We start from the raw sequence: 26,843 nt of genomic DNA, 5'->3' as shown, positions 1-26,843 counted from the left end.
ATGGGAAAAACTTTGAAAAGGTGGAAAACATGACAAAAAATTGTGCTTATACATTTTGCAAATTTTATGCATAAAAGTGAAAAAATATGTATTTTGTTTTATGGTAATGCATTAATATCATTTTACGGCGGAAATTAGATTCATTGTCAAAATACATCTTTGTAAAACAACAACAATAGTATTGAAGATTGCCATTAATCATGCCAAAGACATTTAAGTGTGTACAAGGTCCCTCATTCCTATACCAATGTTCTTTTTGGATTTTTGTTCTTGTTCGGCTAACTTCACCCACGAATTCAGAACCAACCAGATACCAGATATGACACTGCCTATAAGTATAAATTGGACGTTATGATGGACGACCCTAAAACCCACTAATAAAGAAGGCGTTGTCACATGCCTAAAATGAACGATGTCTTAATTTTGCATCATGTTCCCAATTTCAAACCAGAAATAAGCCCCCTTCAATTGCGCAAATTTGAGAGAAATTTCACAAAAATCTTTCTTTTTGGTCTTGATACTTTTACCAAATAACGGTTGAAGCTTGCGTGAGACGGACCGGACCCTAAAAAGTGGTCGGTCGGATCAAGCTCAGCTCTTGAAGTTCTAGAGCCATGCAATCTAGAAAACAAGGGGTGCACGCCACGACACTTGAATGGCAGTTCCTTTTTCTGATCCATTGCACCTTTGAGAAAGGTCCCAGTCTAAAACCATCGGTTCATCTCGATTTGAGACCTGAAATATCCGCCATGGAGCCCAAAAACAGTGAAGATATGTCATTGCTGGAGCTTCAAGGTGTGACAATTTGCTCGCGATCTCGTTTTCACGCCAAATATCGAGCCAAACCTAGAACAATCTCCACCAGCTACGAACTCCCGAGATTCCCAATCTCTACCTCTCCGACCGAGTTTTCAACAGGGTTTCTCTGGAATCGACATTCTCGACCCTTGTGGCCCAAAACCCCTCCAACTATTCCCAGCAATGATCGACACATTGATCCAAAAGCAAGTAATCTATCTTATCTCAAGGGCTTGAGGGGGACCTTCAATAAAAATCCCAATGTCTAAAATTGACAGATCATCAACGATGGGCACCAGATTATGCCCCATCCTGTAGTCCGGTGGACTTTCTTATTTTGGCCTTAGAAATAAAGAAACTGTGATAAAATATCTTCTATTCCCTCTAAATTAATCTACCTTATCGCCTTTTAATCGTGTCCCCTATGTAGCGGAATGGGCAATGAAATTGAGTAACTATAAGTTAATCTTACGCGTCCCAACTCGATTCTACTTTACCCTCTCAAAGTCTGACTCCTTTATATATCGAGTGTAATTCGAGAACATGACGAAATAAATTAAGCAAGAACGTAGCTGAGCTCAACTGTGTGATAAAAAACATTGACCTCAATTAGTGTGAAGGAACCTAAATACTTTGCCACGCTGAAATTATGGAAGCTAATATAGCCCCCATCTGATCCAAGGCTATAAAAACACACCCTATGAAACGTACCGCTCGTTCTTCCACCAAATCAAACTCCTAAACAAAAAAATGCACAAAAGGGCGCGAGATTCTGTTCCCAACTTTATTTGATTCCGGTTCCAGGTCCTGGCCCTCACCTTCAAGGACATTGTGGGTCCTGCTCCTATCGTACAGAGGCCCTACGACACCTTAAACAATCCTTATCCTTACGGCTGTTCCAAATTATGCAATCATCCAATCGACACAGAGCTCAGAAGAGCGTACACTGAAGTTTTGGAACGTGCCAAGGAGAATTGGGTAAGAATGGACAATGTGAGGTGAACCATCTGGAGGCAAAAAGACTCGCATGTTCAATCCATCACTTACTCATGTATGTACACATTTATTGGACTTAGGCGATGGAAACTCGAAGTTTGTTGCTCCCTGATGAAGAAGACGCCATTAGGGAGGGGTTCTACAAAAGCACCAAGAGTGATGGTCCGGATGTTAATGACAATTTCGAGTCCAGGAAGGACAACTTGCAACGATCCTTGAGCTCGGACGATTCTGCAGAGAGCGATTTCGAAAGCGTTCATTTCGAGGAGGATGAGGACAAGATCCCCGAGGAGTTGCTTTTGAAATATACCAATCCGGGTGAGATGATTCCTTCCCTTAAACCATACGATTCTCGGGGAATAATAGGAAAAGGGATCATTTGTCACTTCCGAAACAATTACGAGCTCATCAAGCTTTTGTTGTGGTCTTTTGAGAAGTGTTCCTGTCCACTTTCTCAAGACACCTGGAAAACCCAGATTCCGGAGAAATAAGAGAGATTATTAATGATTATCCGGCATCTAAGCAAGCACCGAATTGGTGGGCACAGGGTTCATGTGAAGGAGCATTCATTGGAGGAAGTGCGGTGTAGTTTTTGTGTGTGATACTTTCTTGGAAACAACTTTCCACGCAGAAAGAATAAAATTGAATTTCATGAACGTTTGTTGGAAAATTACTATGGCAGCCAAAATGAAATTTGTCAAGGACGTTTTTAGCCGAGGAAACCTAAACCAGGCAGGCTCTACATTTCATCTCATAAAAGGCACAATACGCATTACACGGATGGTTGCCATATAATAGCCAAGCAGTATAAGAGACTACGCAGACAAGGCAAGGATTTTCTCCCCACAAATCTCGAGGAACAATCCCGGTCCGCGAATTGATATCTTTGAATCTAACGGGAAGCGTCGTTAGCTGGATTCTTCTATGATCAGAGTACCCTTCTCCTCTTTAGTTATGGTTTTCGAACCGGATAATCCCCAATTCAGCTTGAAGAACCTCTGTTAGGACTCCCAATTCAAAAGAAAACGGGTACAGAAATGAAGACCCAAAATCAAAAACGAGTTTCTCAAGACCTAGAGAGGCAGGGTCACATTTTCCCACTCATTTAAGTGGTTTTGATTTTGCTTTTGCATCCGCTTTTGCTCGTGATGTCCTAATCGAAGTTCTTGGTCGAGGTTCTAAGCGAGGCAAAAAGCTGACATTCCGGTTGGAAACGCATCACTACGTCACCAGTCAGACAACTGACAGTGGTTGAAAAGTTGACAGGAATATTCAAAACAAATCTTGATAACTTTTAGGGATATTAGCGTTCTACTTGAGCACTAATTCAATAAAGTAATACGATAAAAAGTTCAAGGTAGAAAACTGCCAAGATGAATTGTGAGTATTTCTCTTCTATCGTGTGAAGGCGGGAGGGTAGAGCGATTTCGTAACTTGGTTCGGTTCTCCTCCTCGACCCTCCTCAATGAAATTTTCGAATGCCATCCATGCCACCGAAGGAATCTCATACTGGATATGAATTGATGTCTGACTTCGCTAGTCGGATGTGGCTTACCCCTCCAACCCTGGCAACCCAATTGAAAAAGGGCCTTTTTATTGGTCTTTGTGGTGGATGAACGAACGTCTTTTAGACTTTTGGAACAGAGTGTAGCCTTTATAAACATCATGCATGAGCAAGCACGCTCAACTTGAAGGTTCATAAGAAAGTTTCCGTAAGAGTTTGGGGCGTCAAGTTTCCGCTCTCTTTCCGGTAATAATTACTGATGGTGGGCGAGTTAAAAGTCCCAGGATGGCTTTCAGGGTTTCGAGGAAATTTAGCTCGTTCTAGCTTTTGCTTTACGTTAGACTAAGGCTTCAAGGAGTCGTCAGTTTTGTTCCGGAAAGTAAACTTGACGACGGAGAAGATTTCCGCAATTCTTTGTTTCCTGTTCCACATTTTGAACCATTGCCTCTCATTTGGGAACAGAAACGACACTGCGGTGGATGAAACACTCTGCCATGCCCAAGGATGAGTCACATTTCAATCGTTACTGAAAGAGGCATTTGGTAATCTAATGCATTAGCAAAAAGAAGACATTTCTCATTTTTGGTCTCATTTTTGGTCTCTCCACTCTTTTACCATTTGGCCTGACAGCAACCTATTTTCAATGAAATCGACCAAGACCTGAGAGTAGACACAGGGCAGAAACCACTCCAAAAACAGATAGAATCAATCTGATTTCATGGATCGGGTAGTGAGCTCAAAAACCGGTCGAAAGGGAGAATGTAATCCAATTGTCAATGATGGGGCCAATAAAGAATTGGCAAATCTGTTCACAAGATTCCTTTTCGGTAGTTCAATTTCGTGGAATGGAGATTGATTGCAGTTATCGTGCTTGTTCACTAAACCGATTCGTTCGCGGTAATCTCGAATCTGGCACGCTTCAAATGTGACAAAGAGATCCAGATCTCCGCATTTTAGGCCGAATAACGTTATTATTGACAGGGCTTAACTTGATTACAAATCGAGCCCTGTGGTACATTATCATTGAGTTTTTTATTAGATCTTTGCTTCAGGTCTCATTTCTGGGACATGTCGTTTAGAACTTTTATGAACCACCCAAGCCTGATAATTGGCATGGTTGAAATGAAATCTTTTAATTGTTGCTAAGTAAGGACCCATTAGAGATAGGAGCTTTCGGTGAATAAATCTAGCAAAATGAAACGTGAAGAAGACGCGTAAAATCTTAAAATTTGACGTCAAAAGAAGAGGGGAAAATGTTAAACTGAGCGAAAAAGGACGAGTTTCCTGTAAAAGAGTGAACCTCGATCACATTCCGTATGTAATGTTCGAATCAAGTTCATCGAGATCAAGAGACGAGATTTAATGAAATAAGGAAACCTGAGAATGATTCACAATTATGAGGATGCTTTTGCTCGTATACAAATATAACTGAAAAACGGAACAAAATAATCAATTATTAGAGCAGGAGACAAAGATAAAGACTTCAACCTTTTTTATTTGTTGAATTCAGGTCCACTTGTGCCATTTTTATTGCTCAGTAGAGTTCGGAGAGAAAAGTACTTCAAACATGTACACAATTAGACCAAACGGAAAACACAAAATAGGTAAATCAAATGACCAAATATTTAAGGTTTACTTTTTATTTCTCATTTCTCAAACCAAGAACCAGTTCTTCTCGATCATCAAAATTTAGAAAAGATTAAATTGGAATGGTGGAAAGTGTTTTTTGAAATTACTTCGCCATTTGTAATAATGTACACCCAAATGAACTGTTTTTTCCAAGACTGTTTATTTTCTCTGTTTCCAACAGGGGTCAATAACATATGTTTATGTGGAGACTGGATCTGATGGGTGTGGGCTCACAGGGTTGTCAGCTATGTTTAGACTTATCATTATACATTTTAAATGCCATCATGCCATCATTATTTTTTGGAAAGTTACCACCTCATTTTCAATGCTCTAAGTAAAAAACAAAAGAGATTACAAGTTAAAGGAATGCTACAAATGGGTTCCAATTTTTCAAAAAATAAGTTGGAGTGGTAGTCAACGTAGAGAGAACGATCAAAATTCCAAAATCAGTTCTCTTCTGGCTTGGAAGTAATGCACATGAGTGACTAAAATGCAACATTGCTTAAAATATAGTGATAGAGAAACCTTTTTTTAAATATAGTGATAGAGAAACCTTTTTTATGTTGAATATTAACAAGAACTTCGATTTAATCATTTTACAAGAAAAACTGAAGCACGCAAATAGAAGTGACCAGCCAAAAAATAGAAATGTGTAGCAATCAGACAATTGTTAGTAAATTAGAGGAATCAATGGAACGCATTTTGGGGGTAACTTGACCCAGCAGACAACGCAACACATTGTCAAGATCGCTTATGGTACAGTTACAAGACACAAATTTTATCACATACACTCGACGAAAAAGCGATTCATATCTCGCAGATCAACCCGTTTGCCGTTTACACTTCTGAAGTGGTTATCATAACAACTTCCTTGTGTTCTGGATGGAGCATTTAGTGTTTCTAAATACTCGCAAAAAAAAGCCTGAGGAGTGGAAGAACTGGTGAAAAATGATTTTTTGTTGGCATTAATTAATGATATTAATTAACATTAAATTTGGATCATTACTTCTGGAACAAAACTCAAACTTAATGATTGAACATTCAACTTGCATGGAAAGATATTATCATCAGAAAGGCAATACATGTAAAAATGATTTAACATGATTTCTAAAACAGCACTAGCTATGATTTCTATGCCTGGATTGAAGGAAGTACAACATGCTTTGGCAAAAAGATCGAAAAGATTACTGATGAAGCTCATAGACTTCTGACGATCTTTCGACGATCGACAATTTTTTCAAAGGTCTTGGGCATCGTTACAGATGACTAGAGCACTGATCAGAGACGTCAGAACGTATTCAATTCCAGGATTGTTTGTATTGAAAAATCAGGATTTCCGATTGCCCACTTTTCTTCAGAGTGTGTTCTATGATTTGCCTGAAAAAATCTCGAATCGCATTTTAGACAGCTTTCCAACATTTCCGTTTTCCCACTCTCCTATCTTGTTGGAACTTTCAAGTTTCCAAAATGCTTTCAAGTTTCTTTCAACCAGTGGCTTACATCTAAAATGAATCAGCCCACCTCACATGCGTTCAAGTGAAAGTTTGCTGTGTTCTAGATACTCACCAGATGGTCCGCACAACGAAACGAACCCACGAATAGTTTAAGTCGCTCCATCAGTTTTGAATGTAAGACCAACATAGTACTGTAGGTTTTCCAACTCAATTACACGCAACTTACTATAATTGCTTCTTCTAAAGGGTTCCCAGCTCCGCTTTCTACATAGAGCACTGAGGAATGAACCCAAGAGAGTGCATCCGTACTTCTCGTACACAAAAGGTTCCTTGATGATTCTTTCTTGTTGCAGACTACCTATATTTGAAATAGAAAGCTAGCTCATATGTTCGTCGCACGGTGTATTTCGAGCCAGATTCTTGATTCTCATGCAAAATTGCCTCGGCAATCTCAGTATGAAAATTTTGGCCATTAATCTCCTTCAGGTAGTTGGAAGTTGCAAAAAATGGCCGTAATTCTCAGTCGTGACCGACACGTACACTGACGAGAGTAAACAGTGAAGAGCTTGCAAGATTCTCCGTTGAATATCAGAGGATGCATTTTTTTTACATCTAAGATGGCTAGAAGACTCGTCAAAAAAGGTCCATATCAATGGACGTTCTGAGTAGCTTAGGGCCATTTTTTGTCAAGGAATGGCTCTTGAAATTGGGTCTATTTGGAGACAAGTCTTTTGAATTCTTGACAATAAAGGATTCGAAACTTGAAGATAAACGGTATAGAAACACCTTTCCAACTACTCTTCTGGCAAAAACTGCAAGTTGCATCTCAATCTTTGTTTGCACCAGAGTGTGAGTAACCGGTGTAAAAGGTACTCTCTGTCAAAATGATGTTCTGATCTGATGTAAAAAAATACTTTTGTTTCGTTGTCATCAAATAGAACACGTAATATTGCAATCTAACGACAACTTAACTGCAAATTCATGACAAGAATTACTATGCACCACTGAAATGTGGATTATAGATTCAAGGAAAAGCAGAGCAAATCTACGTGAGAGATTGCGTTGAGGTTGTGGTTAAAGGTAGAACCCACATGAGCCGGGCGATTCATATTCTTTATGAGAAAGAGCTTCGCCGATAAAAGTCCTGGGATGTGCTTTAAATTTTTGCCACAGAGCCCTCCAAGACCTAATGTTTTTTTATTGCGACATTAGTTGGCAAAATCAAAGGTTATCTGACTTCTGTCAAGGCAAATGAAAACATGCAACTCACGTCCTAGTCCTTTTAGATCACGACCCACAACTCAAACCTGAAGAAAACGATTGCAAAACAGATCAGACCAGCTCCAAAGACACGAACTCTGTGGATAAACAGGTCGACGATAGGTGAGTGAAAATGAATCCGATGAATTCTCGTTCATGATTGATCCACGTGTTTTTGCCACATCATGCTTCAGGAAACACATAATCTTGGACTTGAGGCGAGAAAGCAAGACTTTGCTGAATGAGCCCTCCAAGAGATCTAGCACTCCACCTGATGGCAAACCCGAAACCACCGATAACCAACAAGGAACATCGAAAGACAACAAGGGCAAGAAACCATTGAGTGTAAGTGCACCCACTACATGAAAAGATTGATTAAACATCACGCGGAGAAAAGCTTTTATCACATCAGGGTGCAGTCTCATAATTAAAACTACAAACAACACTAACTTAGAGAGCAAATAGGAAGCGAATATCAATTTTCAATCTGGGGACTGGATGTCTGACATTGTATCTTAATAATCTTTGTTTCGACTCATTGTGCAAAATGTCGAAATCTCCTCGTTACTGTAGAGACCTGATGATTAGCAAAACCACTAAACACGTGGTCTAGATATTCACACAATGGTCTTTTCACTCCTTGTTTACACAAGTTTACACAAGCATTCACTCCACGGAACATAACGTGTCGTTCAGTTTTGAACTCCTTGTTTACACAAGTTTACACAAGCATTCACTCCACGGAACATAACGTGTCGTTCAGTTTTGAAAGTGCCACGTGTGAAAAAGGTAGAGAGTGGCGTTGTTATTTGTTTAAGGGTTCCCGTGAAAGTCGATCATTTTGGGATGAATTCCAAGTCCAAACGACGGGTGGTTTGTATCAAAATACCAAGCATTCATACCCAATATCGGTCCAGATATGACGATTCCAGAGAGGAGCTTCCACTCTTCGATCTCGACCGTGTACTGGAAGATCTTCCCACTGTCGTTGTCACTGACTTGTCGGACTCGCAAGCCGAGAAGTTTAGTGAACTTGTGTGTAAGGCAGAGGAAGTTCAAGCGAAACAGATTGATCAGCCGGATCTTGATTCACGGCCAGGAGGATTGGAATTACCCAATTCTCAAGAATTGGTCCCCGAGGAGTTTGCAGGGTTTGTCAAAAGCTGTAATGACTTAATTCAAGATGTGCAAGGAACAAAGAGCAGAGAACCAATTCGGATGTTTCTGGATGCGATTCCTGGCCCACTTTTGGACCCTCAGGGTGATGAGAAGGTGAAGCGGAAAAAACGGAGGAAGACAAAAAAATACGTCAAGTGCCTCAAGACTTTCTCTGTCAAACGAAAGATCTACAACCCAAATGTCCAATACCATAAGAGAAATTGTTCCAAGAGCCTCTTGGAATTAAAGGGAACTCTGGACAAATACAGAGCCAAGAAGATAACATCACCCGTCAGAAACACATCAATTCTACCAATAGAAGAGGCCATAAATCCCACCAGTTTGAATCAAATACTAGATGGTGGCCAAGATGAAGTTGTTTTATCCTTGGTTCAACGTTGCCAATTGAATATTTCAGCCACTAAATTGAGTACCCCGACCAAACCAAGCCAATTGAACTCCATAAAAAGTGAAGACACAAGTGACGTACCACTATTGGATTTGTCTCCAACCCTGGAGCCAGCCAATCTAGGTATTACTGGACGGGGATATAAAAGCAATTATGAAAGGATACCTGGTAGTGGACCATCTGGTTGGGTTAATTCCTGCCAGCAATACGACCATTTGCGTCTAAAAGATCTCAATGCTTCTATTCTGAAGCACCCCAAAACGATGACTTTGCAACCAATGATTCAGCAAAGCTCTATGAAACTGAATGAGGTGGCATCCTTTCAATTACCAGTCTCCACTTCGTGGGTGGTTGCAACGACCAAGAAAGGCTCAGTTTGTGCGATTCTAACGTCTCCGACACAAATAATTGAAAGGTGGATGCACAGACTTTTTGGTTTCAAATCAAGCTATGTATTTTGGACAAGGTGAGGTATAGCAAGCAAAATCAAATTTTACCAATGTTGACGAGACATTTTGAGGTCAATTAGAGCTGGTCTTTTACCGTGTTTCACTTTCCTGTTAATTTATGGTAGTCCGAGTTTTTTGGGAAGCATTGGCAAGTTGAGCAATAACACTAATTTGACACGTTTGCGACAAGGGCTGATATCAAGAAATACGGGTTCCAATTTCAAGATCCTTAACAGTTCGAACTCTGTAGCAACATAATACAGTTATTTGCAATGCTCTGATATATATATTTTTGGAACTGCAACGCAAAGATATCCCTTCCATACTAATTTGTGTAGTATCGTTCCCATTCCCCCAAAAATTACCGAAAATTCAACAAAAAAAAGAGTAAAACGAAACACCCGCTTAAAACGGGATCTCAGTCATCATTTCCACAACATTAGCTCATCATCATTAACACCATACCCATTAAATGTTTTACAAAAACCGTTCATTATTTGATCTGGAGGTGACACATTTTTATCCCCTATTCATTTTGTTTTGTTGTGTATGAATACTTATTTCAAAACCTTACAATGAGTCTTGCTTACCAGGACCCGTACTTTAAAACATTACAACTTTACAACATCAAAAATCGTGTTTACCACATTCAAGGAAATGTTAAACATAATCCCGTCACTCCCGAGGGAAACGGTTATATGGACACAAGAGTACTGAAGAGTTGTATACTCGATCAATCGATTTCAAACGTCTGTCGTTGAGGTATTTGACTTTCTTGCCAGCTTGGTATTTGAAGCATGCCAATAAATTGAATTTCAAAGTTATTCGAATCGTCATCGCATCTTGACAAACAATGCAGAGTTTGCCGCTATGACCTCCAATCTTCTCAGGTAACCTACATTTTCCAAGACTCTAGAAAAATTGTAGATTAAGAACTGTTCCAGACCTTTGGCTTTCAAGATGAGACCAAGAAAAGGTAGAAACAAATGCAATAACTCGACTCGACTATAAAATCCATTCTGGCACAACGTAAAATATCGTTCATCATTGTACCCAATAGTGTACACGTCATTTTTTTTTTTTAAATCTAAAATCTTTATTGCGAGATTATTTCTCATTGGATCAGGATATTTTTATTTTACAATATTATTATACAATTTGGTCTTGTCCCGTTCGGGGTTCCAGGTGCGCCATTCGAGGCGTGATGATCCATGAAAGGCGGGGGGAGACCTAGGATTGAACCTATGAACCCGAGCATAGCTCGCGCGTTTACCAACTGCGCTACGACCATCTCCCATTTTTTAGAACTCAAGACAGCAGTTCGCTCCTGCTAATTCAAAATTTTGCTGTTGTTCACGGTTACATAGAGACATGATTTGAAACCAAATTGGTACTGCGTGAAAGATGCAATTGTCAAGATGAAAAGAAAAGAGAAGAGCTAGCATGGAAGAGGCTGAAGTGGATGAACGCGCGAAAAAAGGCCAAGGAAGGCTGTTGGGCAAACGCCCACCGCCATAACAAGTCTGTTGAACCCGTTGGGGGGCTCGATCTTATTCGGAGTCTCATGAGGTCTTCGTGGGGTAAAATGGTAAAGACCTGATTCCCCTCGGCTTAATTAGTTTGGTGGTAGAATTAATTTCGTCTATCTTGAAGACGGGAAACACGAGTAGGAAAACACGTCATTAGGTTGGTTTAATCTTGATAAGTTGGCTTTGCGAACAATTCCCACACTAATTCTCATAAAGTCAAATTTCTTGGGAAACCACGGAAAAATGAGCGGGGATGCCAGTGTCGGAAATTAACATTTCGGAATTGTGTTGATTTATGTACAGTAAGCATGAAAATGTGCATAATAGGGCACAAAATGAATAAGTTGATCCCTTTATGGCGATTCTTTACCAGAAGTTGGCTTGCTTAATCAGTTTGTGCCCTTTTTTGCTTTATACCTTGAGAAAGCATAACTTTTGACCAGATCGTTTGACTGAGCTGAAAAAAACGCGTGGTTCTTGCAACCTAGGGTCAGTCTTTTTGAACTACCGTATAGGGCTCATCGAAACGGAGTTTTTGATTTATGTGTCCATATGTCCATATGGGACATTGAAGCAAGAAAGGAAGATGACGTCACAATCAAATTTTGGGAAGTTACTTGCTCCTTTAAGGCTTCATATATCTTAATTGAGAGATTAAATCAGACTTCCAAATCATATATCTATAAAAGGAATGGTTCCTTTAGCATTGTATTTTAATAAACTGTCACAGTATTATCATTAACACGCTTAAAAATCACGTTTTAGCTGAAAAAAGTTATTTCTGGACTTATTTTTCTCCTTTAGAATTTTTTATTCATACAGAAGACTTTTTGAAACCTAAGAAGCAATTCTTGTATAATGTTGAGCTTTGCATCTTGGGTTTTTTGTACTTCTACTGCATGGAAAGTACCCCAGTGACATCCCAAAATTTGTGCTGATATCATCAATTAGTTGCTACTTAATGGAGTCAATAGTATAAATGCCTACATTAAGAAGGAATTGCATACCTATGTTGGATACTGAAAGTTACTGATAAACCAAGTATAACTTGAGTTTTGATATTGGAACTCAAATGGAACTTACTGAAGCACTAGAACTAAAAAAAAGTTTGACTTCACACACACACACCACAGCAATCATGTATTTGAACTAGTAAGTATTTATTGGTCTATGCTATTAGTCTTTTTGAGGATGTCCAGCCTTTTGAAACATCTTCGTTTACTGGCAAATTTGACCCAAAGATCTTCGTTTTTTGCCCAAACCTTTTTTCGTTCCCTCAAAAAACCAAGAAAACGATGTTGGAAAACAGGTTTGTTTATTTATTGCCTATATATGAGTGTCAAGTAAATCGAAATAAGTGCTGCATGGTTTTGTGTCTTTTGTGTTTAACGTTGGGTTTTGTTCGTTTTTCAAAACTTCGAACTATATCAAACCTAAAAGTATCTCAAACCACTGCATTTTGTACAACTCGCCATACTTACTCAGCATGCTAAAAATGCTTGGCAGTCGTCAGATCAATTCGGACATTTAGGCAAGCTCTGGTACCATCCAACAGACTTGCCTGCCTGCCTCAAGGGCAAGATTGGCGTTTCAAACTGGTTTTAATGAAGCTGACCTTTCCTCATATAGCAATGTGAAAGAGGGGTCAGCTTCTCAAGAACGTGTTTAAGCCCCAAATTTGTTGCATCATTGACATTGGTACCAACAAACAAACGAACCTGCCAGAGCTTGCCTAAACGCCGTCATATCGGTCTATTAGATCCACGATTGGACTAGACGGGAAGTCGGCCTCAGGCTCCACATTCCAGTTTGCGTTCGGTCAACCGTGTATGAAAATAAAGACGCATGACGCAGTTTATTTTACTGAGGGATGGGGGAAAAAGTAAAAATAAATATAGGATGACAGAATGCAGGCAAATAATATTTCGAAATTGAATGCCTTGCACTGAAAGGAAGTTTTAAGGCTGTAAACTAAAAAAACACAACATTTATGTTTGGTTTGGTGCTTTCGTTTTATATTCACTGGTTTCTTCCGAAAGCAAACGTCACACTGGTCACAGTTCATTCCAGTTGATTATTTATCTGATATTTATGTCCCAATTTTTTTTTTATAAGAACCATTATGAAATAGGCGATTTTGGTGGTTTGTACGTACGTGTTAATGTTGTATCTGCATCGCAATCACTATGCTTGATGTTTTTGCGTATCGAACGAGTCCTTATTTTTGCTTGGGGCAATTCACAGGGGGATTATTCTCAAGGCAACATTTGACACATGTGCTTCGAAACGGAAAGTCAACTTGCTAGGTTCAGAATACTCAACCCAGGGCCCAAATGACAATCGAAACATGAGTGCAGACGTAAGCTTCAATGAAGATTGCTTCAAAACTACCCAATAATTTTCGTTTGTTGTTCAGCCTCCTATTCGTCCCGAGTTGGATTACTAACTGAGATAATTGAGGCAAAAACTTCGAATATATATTCTGTGATGCACCACCCTTTTCCTCAACTAGATTTTGTTCAAGAGAATGTTGAAAAATACTGATGAGCTCTTAAGCTGCTTCCCAAACTACCATTTATGGATTTGAGGAGGGTGCCACTTTAAGCCTTCCAAAGATGGAAAAATCATATCTAGGATGGCTGGAAGTGTTGGGCAAAGGCTACGACTCCAGTAACATCTGTCTATGGATGAGGGACCAAAGGCAAGTTAGGGGAATGGCTGGCCTATCAGGGAGGTTTTTACCTCAACGGGATATAAAACAAACTGGAAGAGGGTTAGCAGCCATTGGTTGTAATGACCTGCATCATAACCTGGTCTGTATAGATATCAGTCACCTTTTCACGCTTCTCTGGCTAGCTGATCACGGTGGTTGTATTATCTGGTTAAGTGTTTACTCAAATGCGAAGACATATACATGTGTTTTTCTTTGTCAAAGAAATAAAAGGAACAACTTTTCTGAAATACACATGTTTAAAAGTAGCTCAGACAAGTGCGTTAAATCACTTACAGTACATTGAAATGCATACTTGTAAAAAAACGTACGATTAGTATTAAACATACTCTTAGTTATGTATTGGCCTAAAATTTCATAAACTTCCATTTAGCAGATGCTTAGTTATTACACCTTGAAATTGCGTTTATCACCTTCAAAGATCGGAAATTAGCCTAATTATGTTTCCAGTTATTCCCAAGGCATATTATGGTCTTTTTAAATAACACGGCAAGAAATATTATTGCCCAATTTCTTTAAGATTTCTTTACAAGCTAAAAGTAATTGAAGATATCACTTAAAACTTACAAAAGATGTAAAAATGTCACTTAAAACTTACAAAAGATGTAAAAATGTCACTTAAAACTTACAAAAGATGGAATAATGATACTTAAACCTGACTAAAGATGTAATACTGTCACTTAAAACTTACAAACGATGTAATATTGCCTTTCATTTCACTTAAGTTCCAAATGCTACACTATCCTATCATGTTCCTAAAATATTTGAAAGATATGTATGACAGTTTAATTTTCAAATTTTTCACTTTTTGCAATGATTAATTTCTACGTACTAACGATGTTTTTTATTGACCGTCAATAGAATTTTTTCAAGATTCAAGATTCAGCTTGATTAAAGATGCGGTTGACAAGTATGGTATCACAATTGTGAAGTATTGGATTAATATTAAGTTTAAAGTTATATTAAAAAACATATTCGGATTCAAAAAATATTCGTGCTTTAAAAAAATAAAATATTTCCTGTTATATTTTAGGCAAAGAAAAAGCATATTATATTTCTTGGCAATTGTGTTAAAATATGACCGGAGCAATTGTAGTCCAATTTCATTTAAATGCAATTTTTGAAAACGAGATATCTTATCGTTTGCTCCATGGATTTGAATAAAATTTTAGTTGGAAACGCAACTAAGGTAACTCCCAACATCTATTGATTACGTTTTTAGAAATATTATCTCTTTGTAGGCTTTGAATGGATTAATATTGTAACCTGAGCTAAAATTCAAGATGGTTTCAGAGAAAGTTATTCCTTTTGTTTCAATAACAACGAAACTCGTTATTAGTAGTATTGGCATTGGCACAAAAACTTTATCAGTATTGTGGGTGCCACCGTATGATCTCAATCATTTTTTGGTTTCATGAGAGGCAAACTGTTTTTGGAAAGGGATAAGAATAGCCATTACTTTTCCAGGCTCTGAAGTAACAAAACACTCTAGAAGTATTTTTTTCCCTTTGAAGTGACCTATTTTATACTTATGGCTAAGGACTGATCCATACCTAGCTGTTTGAAGCAAATAAAATCTGCTTCTTGAAATGCCTTGTTGCAGCCCATGAATGGGGGCTTGCAGTTCCCAAAGAAAGCTGAAGAATTGAAGAACGCTAGTTTCTTCCCTGACATTGCATTTGACACGTTGCGTAAACTGTTTGATCTTACAGATGCAATCTAACAGTCACTCTGGAGATGAAAAGACTCCTAAGATTAGCAGTGGTGATGCCGCCAGCATGAATGACTCTCAGAATGGCCTCATATCAGACGACGCCAACAAATTGGTAAAGAAACTTGGCAAGAGGAGAGTGGTCAAACCCAAAGTTAAGGCTGAGTCATTCATTGAATGTGATTTTGTTCCCTTGGAACCCGAACAGACGCAGGTAAGTTGGGATCCAACAAATGGGCGGAGAAATCCTTTGATCCCTTGATCGAGATGAGTTTGTGAAAAGCATGATGATTTGTGTTCCCACAATCTTCTATTCCTTTTCGCCAGTTACGGCCTTTTGTAATCTTTTATGGATGTGCAATCGAGAGTTAGTATTGGCTCAGAGATCCTTGGAAAGGTTCTGAGATGATTGGTTACTCTTCGCCTACTTCTTTCCTCAGTCAATTATCAATTTGATAAATGCTTGTTGATTTCTGCTCGCAATCAATTTTCTTATATTTCATCTGCTCTATAACTCCAATCAAAGCACTTCATCTTGTTCTCGAACACTTCTAATCAATGATTCCAGTTTCATTTGGGAATTCTTATCTTCCTGCTAATCAAGGAAGTTTCCTCACAGGAGCTTTTCAACCCAAGAACGAAGGGGGAAAATAATATTATCCTTCAAGTTAACGATTCCTCAGTATTGACTGGCGAATTTTTTTCACTTTTGAGGTTCAAACCGAGGCTCGTCAAGGTCTCGAGGGCTTAGGATTCAACCATCTAGGACCATTGCATCCTTTGAGAGCAACAGCCTTGAGGGACATCCGTCGGAAGTTTTCCAACGACCTCGATATTGATAATCCCATTGAAAGGCAAGCATTGTTGGCTTTGGAAGCCCAAATGGAAAGTGACTCTGTCGAGTCCAAGTTTGACGCTTGGGTAAGTAAAATTCGAGTGCAGATTTTGCCAAAAACAGACTTAGGGAAGGACCCCATTGGTTTCACGCTCATAGCGAACTTTGATGTCTGCAACGGTTGATAATCGTTTAGCTAAGGTAGTATCATTCGTTCAGGGTGTCTGATGTGTTTTTGAGGACCGGATTTTCAATTCAAAACCATAGGACCAGTGTTAAAACATGCGCCTTTTGACAGAACTCTACATCAATGCTTGAAGACATCGTGTATCGGTATTAATATGATTATTATGGCACACTTCTTACTAAAGTCAGTTCTTGCTATTGTCACGGGAAAACACGAATGGGCAAAATTCGATTCTCGCAGATGCACAACCTTCCACGTAATTCTCTGTTTTTGATCTCTGGTCATAACAATAGCAGTAAATATTGACATTAGGTTAATGATGAGATCTTTCAAAAGTGTCAATGTCCGCAGAGCCATTGGTTAGAAGTCATGGCCTGCACAACCTGAGGGGAACATGCAGTATTTCGTGGGTAGAAAAGCGCTTCCCTCCATACATGTCAGTCACCTTGTACTTCTTTGAGAACGAGAATACACGTGGAGGTCGAACTTGAGAGTTGAATGAGCTGCTCCTTGACTTGATATTCACCTAATGAACTTTTGAGGACTTTTTTTCTGACCAATGCAATCAACAACTCACTTTGGATGTTGTTCTCTCGCCCGAACCAATTACAATTAATGACCCTGAAATTTCAGGGCCAGTTTTTTTAGTGTTATTGCGTAAATTGTTTGCCGAAGCATCCTTCGAGGTCTCATTACGAGAAATAACCGCTCGTTTGTTTCAGGGGATACCTAAAATCCTCATAATTTCTGGAAGGCCTCACGGGCCAGGGGTAGGTTTATGAATGGGTTGAACATTCCGATCGTAATGTTATGATGGATTTTGTCTCTCGTCTACGTATTACCCAACATGTTTCTCGTCCATTGAGCACCTTAACAATCATAATAGCACAAATATGACTATCATTGGAATGGATCATGATTGAACACCCCCGAGACTTGTGCCAGCCGACCGCAAGTCTCATTAATCCTCCAACAAGAATAAAGTAACCCAGAGTTCCGCTCATCAGTGCATTTCTCCTAGCCAGATTCAAATATGATTGGATACAACCCTATTTTGCTTGTTGCGCACTTGAGGAGACTAGAATATTGGACAATGAAGACATGAAGTTGAACCAACTGTGTTGCCTTTGAAGCTATTTTCATTCGCAGAGTAGCCAATCAATCACATGCTTCGAAATTTATCAATAGACGAATAGAATTTATCAAATTCTACTCCCACTTTTTCGGTATCGGAAAATAATCATCCGTTCAAAATATTTCCTGCTAAAAGATAAAATACCAAAGATAGAATACGCAAAAAATGTCTTTTCAAGCCTATTCCCTTCCATCTAATTTCATATTCTACCTTTTCCAACACACAATTCTCATTCAAAAAACATTCAAATCAGTCCAGTCACCGACATCATTTGTTATTAGATGAAACTTTGCTATTTAAACTCGCAGACCACGATCTTAACACTAACTTGAGGTTCGAGCAATTTCCATCATTCACCGCTCAAAGCAATTTAATATCTCTTGAATTGTATTAAAATTGAGTCGACAAACATTCCGTAGATTACGAATTATTTCCAAATGTTGTTATTCTGAATATTCTGATTTGGTCGGTAAGGATTGATTCTGAGTTTTGAAGCGTATCGAAAACGGCGGGCTCAAGTTCAATTTCAACCGTTCAGTCAACAAAGTTTTTTTCTTGACTCATTATCATCTAACGCTACATGCAGATCAGACCTCTTCAAAGACAGAAGATGCGGACCTTAGTGGACTGCCCATCGCTAACGATGACGATCTACAAGATAGTCCTGTTTGTCTAATTTCAAACCTGTTTGTGGAGCGCTCATTTTGATGAGGTTTGACATGAAGGTCAATTTCGAGGTTAAGGTATCTACTTCGCAGGGCATTGTGGCAGTCAAGTGGGAATCAGAAAAGGATAACACTAGTCTAATTTATTCTGAATTATATCCAAGTTTCATTAGTATGGCACATTTCAAACACAAGTCTAAAAGCAGGGGTCCAAATATAAAAGCTGAAAAATAATTCATAGAATTGAGAGTGTTGGTCAAGAATCTGCAGTGTCCTACACTCAGGGTTGCTTGATCTGCCATTATTAGTACAATTTTGAACAATTTTTTCATGAGCTGATACCATCCTGAATTAACCTTACATAACATTCAGACCCAAGCTATTTTCCCTCACGAAAAACGCCCTAGATGGAAGAACCGTTGTTTTGAAAAGCATAATTATTATTATTTGAACGTGCATTACCAAATTCAACCCATACGAATTCTGCCATGTTATCTTGCCACTGACAAATTTGGCTTATCGTAACCTCTCAAAAGATTGCCTCGGGATATGGCTTCATGATTTCATGACGAACCTTAGCTTACATTTGGGCAACCGCTTTCTTTAACATTTTCATTTTTCATTTAACATTTGAAAAGCAGGAGCTATTACAAAACTCTGTGAACCTAGTGAAACGGTCACAAAATGGATGAGTGTACATTAGTCACCATCAAATCGAAATGCCTCAGTGGCTCTCGAAGTCCTTTCTTTCCTTAGTCAATGGCCCGTATTTTTATAGTCTTGTTTAATAGTTGCTCTTTGAATTCCTCTCTATTTCAATTTGAAGTCAAAGGCCTCATTCAGCATGACCGCACCCGATCGTCATTGGCTCTGCACCAACAAATACTTGTCCAAATGTCCCTTTCGTCTTGTTTCAATGCCCTCCCGAGCCATGGTCCCCATGGGGGGTGGGAATGGGAGGTCTTTCACCTTCGCTCGAATGGATTAAGTGACAATCCAAAGATATGAAGGTCCTTGGCTTTCCTCCTCTTTTATTTTTATGTTGTTGGTCCAACGCTCCAGCCATGCTGTTAACGGTACACGGTTCTTGCGAAACAATCGATCTTGAACCCCCCTCTGCTTTCTATGTTGGTTGGTATGATGGTTGCCCACTTGTCAACAAGTCTTCATCACCCACTCGTCTTTGTGTAATTAAATTGTCCTCGTCATAAGTTGGAGTGAACCCAAAAGCCCACGCCTCTCTAACTCTATGCCTGCCTACTTGTACACCATTGAAGCAAATGCCGAGAGGGTTTTAAGGTTGAAAAAATGAGCAGTTCTAAAGAGATAATGGAGTCTTTATGAGAGACAAGAAATGTTATGACGAAGATAAATAAAATTGTGTTGTCCTCCAAATGGAGCAATTGCGCATGATCTTTTTCAAAAAGTGACCCAAATACCGGAAGCTGCAAGCTTACACAAATTGTCTTTGTCTTTTTGCAATACAACCTGTCTCTGTAAATATGTTTCATCATTTTGTTCAAGTTACAAGATCTGTCCCTTATTCATTTTGTGATTACATTTTCAGAACCTCGAGGAATCTGAGGACGCCTTGACCAAGAAATTGGCTCTCAAATTAGGCAGGGACGTTTCCAAGGCCCGAGAGGAAATAGGGAATCTAGCACTGGAGCTTGGACTAGACAAGGAAGATAAACATGGTACGTTAACTAAAAGACTAGTGTCCTCATGTCCTTGAGAATTAGACCGATCGGTGAAAATAATGGAAAATGCACTGTCCCCAATTCGTAGCTGAGAAACCATGTCTGTAAAACCATTACTTATTTCCGCTCGATGGCGTTGTCGAGTTACATTATCCGGTATCTCCTTTCCGAGAGAGAGAGAGACCTTTATTTTTCCAACGGGGAAGCTTGTAGTAAAGATTGTGTTTTAGACTAATTTTGAACACGAAACTGAAGCTTTCGTTCGACCTTGGGAGGTCTTCAAACACGAAACATTTACTTAATGTGAATAAGAAGCGCATGACACATATTGAAAGGAGAGCAAGTGTACCTAGTATGAATGTATTCACTATCATTCGGTATTCCTCTACAGGTGTTCTTATCTTTGGCGTTAGGGTAGACTTTATTCTAAAGTTGCAAACCATGAGTTTCCTTCTTGAATTAAGCCTCTTTTGGAAAACGTGCAAATTCCAAAGAAAAGCATCTCGGGGATAGTACCAATTTATGTCATATTTGGCATTTTACGTTTACGTTTTATTTGTTTGCAGACTTGAAAATCTACGTAGCTCAAAAGCAACGCCTGACGTCTTCAAAGGCACTTATAAGCGATTTGGCCTCTAAGTGGATCTAAGAAGAAGGTCAGCATTCTTAGCCAACCAAATCGCTTGTTCAATTTTACCCATAAGACATGCTTAGTTGATGGTTCATTGGTATTATCTCGTAAATTATTTGCATGCCCTTAAGTGGCTTGAAAAAATCAAACCTGTTCATTAATGTGATAGGATACTAGATTTCTTTTTTCAGTACAAAAAAAACACAAGACCTCTTTTGATAATGCGTAACGTGCAAACCAAAAAAAATAGCCCCTATCCAAGGCTTAGCAAAGGCAAGAAACTTTTAGGTTGGGATCAGAAAAGATAACAAGAAATACGATGAACAAGTGCGTAAGTGTGTCCTGATGCCTTGCTTTTTGTTCCTATTGCTAATCAGACACCAACTGGACCATACTTTATTTAAGTAGTTAATCTAAAAACTGCCCTGATGGTGTGAGACTCCAAAAGAGGTCAAATATGTTAAGGTTCAAAATACTAGATTCAATGATTTTGCTTAGCGACATTTATGGCACAAGTTCCATTGAAAAATGTGGGCCTTCCGATCTCATACCAAAAGAAACTAATAAATGTGTGGGTTTTATCAGCTTGGTACTTTTTATGAATCAAGACTATTTCATTAATGAATTTCATTTTGTGGGAACTTATTTGATAGTAGTGGTTCTACAAAGCCCAGCAGTATCATATTTAACCATCATGTTTTTAAGACGTTTAAGTTATCCCGCCTGTAACGCGTGTTACAATGACCAGTTCTCCTAGAGAGGAAAACACCTTCATCCAGCTTGGCCTCTGAATTCTCTAAACAAAGGCTATTATGAATGACCACTCTCTCTTCTGACCTCCTCATGCGTCTTGTATTTGTTTGACATTCAATCTATCGACAATAAAGGTACAGCGCAGTATAAGGTTAGGATCGGAAAACGAGGAAGATGAGAACCTATCGCTTAATCAGACTCCGCATGTAAATAGATTAGTGTACTATAATTATTCCTAGTGCCCTCCTTTTGCCCAAACTTCATCTGTCTGAGAGTGGAATAAATGAGAACTCTTCATCAGTAAAGGGTCAGACTAGGCGAGATTATAAAAGTTTTATGTTTTGATAATAAAAATCTAGAACACAAACCAGAGCAAAATATCTCCTTGTGAGCGAAAGAAGCCCTTGTCTTGCACTGTTAATAGTTACCTTTCAATAGAATATTTCCAAGCCAGCCCATTCAAATATGGCCTTGTTGTGTATTATGGTTTGAGAGCTCACGACTCATAGCTTGAATAGACCAAAACTAGAAGGAAGAAGCCAAGTTTTAGTAAAAACTGTTTCATTAGAATCAGAACTCAATGGATTGGTACACTCTGCAAACACCCCATGTCATACTGTGGCGCTAGGGCAGGATAACAAAAACTTCGATAACGACATGGAAAAAAAACCTAGGAGTTGTGAAAGGAAAAGTCGATTCGTCTCCACCCACATTGTTCTTTCTCCATTTCTTGATGCAGCTAAGCGTAGCAGTTTTCTGAATATAAATGGATTGTGTTTCCTTTTAGACGAGGACGAAAATCGATACTTCTGGCTGAGCTTGCCTCGAGTGTTTTCGTTTCGTTCATCACGTTTCGAATTACCCGTGAGCATCAGCCAATTGGCGGATATGAGTCCTGTGGAATATTTATCTCGCCACGTGGCTATCACTCCAGCTCGAAGGCACCTTTACAATCAAGTCTTTGTTCGCCATAGGAGCTTAAAGGACGGACTTTTGACAGACGAGGTTCGGGTTTAGGGGGGAGCCCAATCAGGATTAGAACGACTGGACCCATCTGATGTACAAACTTATTTCAGACAACGATAAAGGCCTTGGACGAGGTTATGGGCGGGAAGCTCACTCCTACTCAACAGGGTCGGATTTGGGAGAGCTTAGGGATTGTCTTGAAACCCCACATCGTGACTGCCTTTGAGTACAAAGAATTCGCGGGGATAGCTGCGTTTGTGGAACGAATGCTCGGACCCGAATTCAGTTCCATGTCGGATTCATCTAAATCTGAAATAGAAATCGCTGACTTCGATCGATTGCTCTCGAAACTGGAACCGTTACGGATGAGATCCGCATCTTTGAAGGCTTTACTCATCACGATTCGCAATTCGGGAATGCCAACCAGCCCTCCTTTGGATGTGAAGTTTCTGCGATCTCGGGCTGGTACCAATAAAAACCCGGAAATGGTCCATCCGACAAGAACCTTATAGAGCCAATTGAAAGATCATTAAAAAAGTTCAAAGATGGGTGTTTTTGGATGTTCTTTCCAAGCGCTGTGTTGAAGAGGCACTAGTATGTCAATCATATGCTAAGTTTTGGGTGCTAATCAAGATATCAGTATATACTTTTGTTGCTCATGCGCTTAAAATCTTACCTTTAGCCAATCAGAGTTGAGAACTTCAAGCAATGCAGCAATAAGTTAATATATTCAATGGGCAAAGTTTTGGAGCAAGGAAGCGCCACTTTTTTGTAATCAGCAAACCTTTCCCACCAAATGATGCCTAAACTAATGATGCTGATTTTTTCTAATGCCCATTATTGGCATACATATTGTTCAAAGAGTGTGGCTAGTATTATTTTTGTAACCATTTTAGGTGCTTCAAATAAAACGTTTAAATATACTTGAAATGACTTCTATCATGTCTTTAAATAAAATCACTGTAAAATAATAATTAGGAATTCTTGGTAAAGCAAGAATTTGCTCTAAACACAATCGGTCTATATGTTTTTACCAATAATATTGGTTGAATAAAATTGTTTCAGGAAAATCTTGACAAACTTTCAAGTAATTTGGTGTACTTGTTATGAATCTGCGGTTCTCAATTTGAGAATGGTCCCCAAATCAAAAGTAGGCATATTTTAGCTATGAGTTACTTATTGCTCTTTAAACTCATTTGAATGTTTTAAAATCATGGAAGGAAACATCTCAACAAATATGACACCTTTTTTAATTGACTATTTTGGATCCTCTTGCTAAAGACCCTTTTTCAGAGTCTATAACTCAAATCTAATGGGCTGGACTTCAGTCTTACTCTGTGCACCTTAAAAAAAGGCTGCCTTTTATGTAAAATTCCTAATAAGTAGAAATTTAAGCTCATCTCAAAAGCAACTCATCTTATATTTACCAATGCCTGATGTTTTTTTGTCAAATGTGTGGATTAAAACAAGATTATCTATTGTCCACTTTAGATATACTGATAAAGTAATATTTATGTACATGTACTTTTTTTGCCTATATCATACATTTTTTCTTAATTGTCAGTGTAAGATCCTCATGAATTGATTCTTGTTCATTTTCTTTCTATGAATGTTTTTGAGCAAATTTTGCCCAATATTTTACTGATTTTAAAGACAATTTGCTTGTTCTTGATTTTCTTTATGTTCATGGTTATTTCATTGATTCTTTTAACTTTTAAAGTTAATTTAGAAATATTTGGTATTTGAACAGAGTTGTATATAAAAGAGATTATTAGTTACAAAAAAGTACACTTAAATGTGCTATGTGACATGGGCAATCATGTTTTATTTATACTAGAGTCACTGTCTTAATCCAGCACAATGACCTAAGTTGGCGGACAAAGGAAAGCCGTGACGTTTGCTCTGTTTAGAGTCTCTGCCTAACCCAACCTAACCTAACACTATATTAATCACCCTTGAAGTCACTATTGAAACCTTTTGACATTTGGCCACAAATTTTAAAAATGATCACCGCCAACTAATCGGTGGAGGATAACGTTTATCCTAGCGAGGCCTGGCTTCTTCTATGGTCTGATGTAGAGGGCTTGTAGTCTGATGAGTATTGCAAGAATTCCAGGTAGCCTTGAGAGGTGGCCTCCGCGGAAGCCAAAATTTCCAAAAGTGGTAACTTTTGAAACTCAATGGCCACGGAAAAATAACCTGGCCTCCCATTCTCTAATTGAAAGAAAAAGCTTAATGGATGGTGTAAACGCTAAAAAAATAACGATAACGGAACAGGTTTAAGCCCTCTCGTTGCCGTTAGTTTCTCCTTTACCAAACGAGAGAAAGAAAAAATGTATAAGGGACCCCCCCGAAATTTGAGAAATTCCGTCTCGAATCTAGTGAATTATTTGTGAGCGATGGAATCAAACAAATAATCACGGGAGTCATTTATTTCATGTAAAATTTATTAAACGTAAATAAAATCGAAAAACGTTTTCTTGCAGTTTTAGGCCCTTTTTTCGGTAACGGTTCAAGCCCTGGCCATTTCTCCAAAAATTGCGAAATACATAAAGACTCTCAAGAAACAGAAAGTAGCGCCTCCAAGAACTGAACTTCGAGTGTCCTCTTGAGTAGTGCTTCGAGACGAATGGCGAAGAAAAGCGGCAAATAATTATCAAACAGCGCAAGCAAAAGCCTCAGCTGACGGGAATGTACCTTCACATGGTGCATCTTTGCGCACTCTCTTTCTTTTTGCTTTCTTGCATAAAACAAAAGAGCAGATGCGCGAGGCTTGCTTGGCAAAAGCAGCAGCCAGGCTTGTTTGGCATTAGGCTGTAAGATAAATTCCGGCAAACAACGACCAATAAATGCATTCTTGTAATGCAAAAACTTGTCCATAATTCCTATTGGAAGATATTGGTGCCTTCAGATTTTCAACAAAAGCCCCATTTCAATGATTTTCAAGGACCAAGATAGAGCGACCTCTTTGAAAGCCAGGCTCTAGAGGATGCACTTTACGCTCTCAACCTCTACTATGGACATCCTCATTCTTTTTGTGCTATAATCTCGAGAGTCCATAGGGAAATGCAACCCATCTAGCAAATATTTACCGAACGACACAAACTATCTAAGAGGAAATATTATTTGTAGCTTAAAGTAGAATCCCAAAAGATTCACTTGGCCTGCAATTGGCTGCTTTTGAGCACAAAATTGTCCTCCAACGGCGCTGGAAGTCTGGCAACGCTGTTTCTAGGGATACCGGGGTACCGCATTGGTAGAGCGCTTTCCAATTTACGAATTCTGGTTCGATCCCAGACTTGCCAAGTCCAAGCTTCTTTGCGGTAGTTAAATTACAACATGAGTTGCTGCTTTAACAGCTTAAATGGGCGAACCTGCGGTCATTCCCGAGGGTGAGGTAATAATTAATGTTGGCTGTAACGACGAAGCGGGAATATTCCTCAATTGGGACACCCATCCATCACATGGCAGGCCGAGCGAGAGAGGAGGTGCCATCTGACTTTGTAACCAACCAAACAACCCAACATTCAAACAAAGAAATAAATTGGCAAGAGTGTTTTTTAAAGATACACATCTTTTTGTTGTGGGGACGTAAATGTAATTGTAACCTGTAATGAAATATCCCAACTACATCCTTTCAAATGCAATTAATCACAATAACCATTACCCTGTTTCTCAAAGTAATTAATTCCAATTGCTCGACAATGCAATTGGAATTGCGAAATTGTAATTGAAATTGCTCTTCCAATTAAAACACAGGACTACTGATTTCGTGGATGTGGATTCCAGATCAACAAAAGTTCAGGTTTCTTTTAGCAGATTATTATATTGCACAGAGGAATCGGTTCCGATTCCTTTTGTTCCCGATTAGAGAACTTTGGGAATCCCAACACTTCAAGTAAAAGTGTATTACATAAGGCATTCTCATTCGTCTCTGCAATCAAGCTATAATGTGCATATCAGTACTTGGCACTAGCTAGCATTGCGTATTTTTCCTACTTTGGGAAACAATGGAAGGAACAATCTTTGATGGAAAATGGCATAAACATTGTTTAACGATGACACAAATGATTGCTTGTCACTGAATTTATCATATATATGCCATAACATAGTATTGCCGTTGATAAACACGGCTTGAGGCACGGACTTCTAGAGATATCGACTGCGAACGGAAGTCAAAATTTTCTTATCCCCTAAACCGTTCACTTTATTCAAAATAACCATTTCATACGACCACAAGATCTTGTTGAATCGATGAACTTGACCAAGTTTGAGCCCAAAACTATGTTTAAGGAACTCAGAAGATGTGGTCAAAATTATGAATTTTTGGCCTGCTCTTGGTC

General features: G+C 38.9%; 1 protein-coding gene across 1 annotated transcript; it reads left to right on the top strand.

The window, feature by feature from the left end:
* Window positions 1–642: 642 nt before the first annotated feature.
* Window positions 643–23,401, top strand: LOC131881137 (uncharacterized). Its single transcript, XM_059227907.1, has 11 exons — window positions 643–1,004; window positions 1,603–1,776; window positions 1,875–2,112; window positions 7,668–7,764; window positions 7,836–7,986; window positions 15,630–15,842; window positions 16,343–16,549; window positions 17,373–17,420; window positions 20,018–20,147; window positions 22,322–22,539; window positions 22,611–23,401. The coding sequence occupies exons 1-11, from the start codon at window positions 750–752 to the stop codon at window positions 23,010–23,012; spliced, it is 2,133 nt and encodes a 710-aa protein (XP_059083890.1). The 5' UTR covers window positions 643–749; the 3' UTR covers window positions 23,013–23,401.
* The last annotated feature ends 3,442 nt before the right edge of the window (window positions 23,402–26,843 follow it).

Source organism: Tigriopus californicus, chromosome 5 (genome assembly GCF_007210705.1).
Source record: "Tigriopus californicus strain San Diego chromosome 5, Tcal_SD_v2.1, whole genome shotgun sequence".
NCBI lineage: Eukaryota > Metazoa > Arthropoda > Copepoda > Harpacticoida > Harpacticidae > Tigriopus > Tigriopus californicus.
This window is presented reverse-complemented; position numbering and strand designations above follow the sequence as displayed.

Coding starts and splice junctions, on each gene's coding strand:
- LOC131881137 (XM_059227907.1), top strand. CDS start 750: ATGGAGCCCAAAAACAGTGAAGATATGTCATTGCTGGAGCTTCAAGGT. Junction 7,987..15,629: donor AGGGCAAGAAACCATTGAGT/GTAAGTGCACCC, acceptor TTGATCTTACAG/ATGCAATCTAACAGTCACTC. Junction 20,148..22,321: donor AGACAAGGAAGATAAACATG/GTACGTTAACTA, acceptor GTTTCCTTTTAG/ACGAGGACGAAAATCGATAC.